The 1,062-nt window shown below is 55.8% G+C and overlaps 1 protein-coding gene across 1 annotated transcript; it reads left to right on the top strand.

Annotated features, from left to right (window-relative positions):
• Positions 1 to 475: 475 nt before the first annotated feature.
• Positions 476 to 1,050, top strand: LOC126387440 (serine protease HTRA1B-like; the record flags this gene model as incomplete). The annotated part of the gene is made up of 1 exon (XM_050039959.1): positions 476 to 1,050. A coding segment is annotated over exon 1 (460 nt), but the record flags the coding sequence as incomplete, so codon positions are not given.
• Between the last annotated feature and the right edge of the window lie 12 nt (positions 1,051 to 1,062).

Here is a 1,062-nt window from a genome sequence, read left to right as displayed (position 1 = left end):
GCCGGCAGTCGGCCCAGTGAATGAAGTTATTTTATAGTTCTAGTTTACTACTCACTTGCAGTGCTGTGTGTTTTAGGGATGTGGCTCCTGTGGGGCTTCTTGTATGAACGTGTCCTTTAGTTTTTAGGATTTCGTACTTTCAGTAAAGGCCATATTTGTATTCTACACCTGTCTGTCTGGAGTGGATGTTCTCTTGCCTCTGACACCGGACCAGACCGGCTCAAAGAAAGATGGTGGCAGCTCTGAGCTCTTAATCGTTAACTCAAATTTGTGACAGTATTTTGCAAGTACCTCAAAATGACATGTAGGCAGGCTGTTTGAATACCTCCAGTTACTTTCCACCATGCACAACTTTAATAACACACACACACACACACACACACACACACACCTCCATCATCCCTCCCTCTGACAGACGTCACACATGCCCACCAATCGCCTCCTGTGTTTATCCTGCAGCTTTTATAAACCGGGACAACCGGAGACTGAACTTCCACACTGCATCAGTCTGTTGGTCTCTGCTCTGCCCCAGAGTCAATCTCAACTCCAGCTTCCTGTGTCTCTCTGAGTTTCCTCGGGACTGTCCCATCATGCATCTCCGGTTTATCCTCTGCGTAACGACCCTGCTCGTGTGCCCGTACCTCATCACCGGGTCGCGGATAGCCAAACGCTTCGCCATCGGCTGCCCGGAGAAGTGCGACAAGTCGCAGTGCGCCCCGATCCCCGCTGACTGTCTGGCCGGTGACGTGCTGGACCGCTGCGACTGCTGCCCGGTGTGCGCGTCCGGCGAGGGCGAGCAGTGCGGCGGCACCGGGGACCAGGAGTGCGCAGAGGGGATGGAGTGCGTGGTGACCGACGGCGTGGAGGTGTCCGCCACCGTGAGGCGGAGGGGCAAGGCCGGGATGTGCGTGTGCACCAGCTCCGACCCGGTGTGCGGCAGTGACGGTGTGTCGTACCGGAACATCTGCGAGCTGAAGCGCGTCAGCAACCGGGCGACGAAGCTGCAGCAGCCGCCGGTGATTTTCATCCAGAGAGGAGCCTGCGGAAAAGGTGAGATGAGAG

This window comes from Epinephelus moara, unplaced genomic scaffold, assembly GCF_006386435.1.
Source record: "Epinephelus moara isolate mb unplaced genomic scaffold, YSFRI_EMoa_1.0 scaffold4320, whole genome shotgun sequence".
Classification (NCBI taxonomy): domain Eukaryota; kingdom Metazoa; phylum Chordata; class Actinopteri; order Perciformes; family Serranidae; genus Epinephelus; species Epinephelus moara.
Note: the sequence above shows the minus strand (reverse complement) of the source record. Positions and strands in the feature narration are given on the sequence as shown.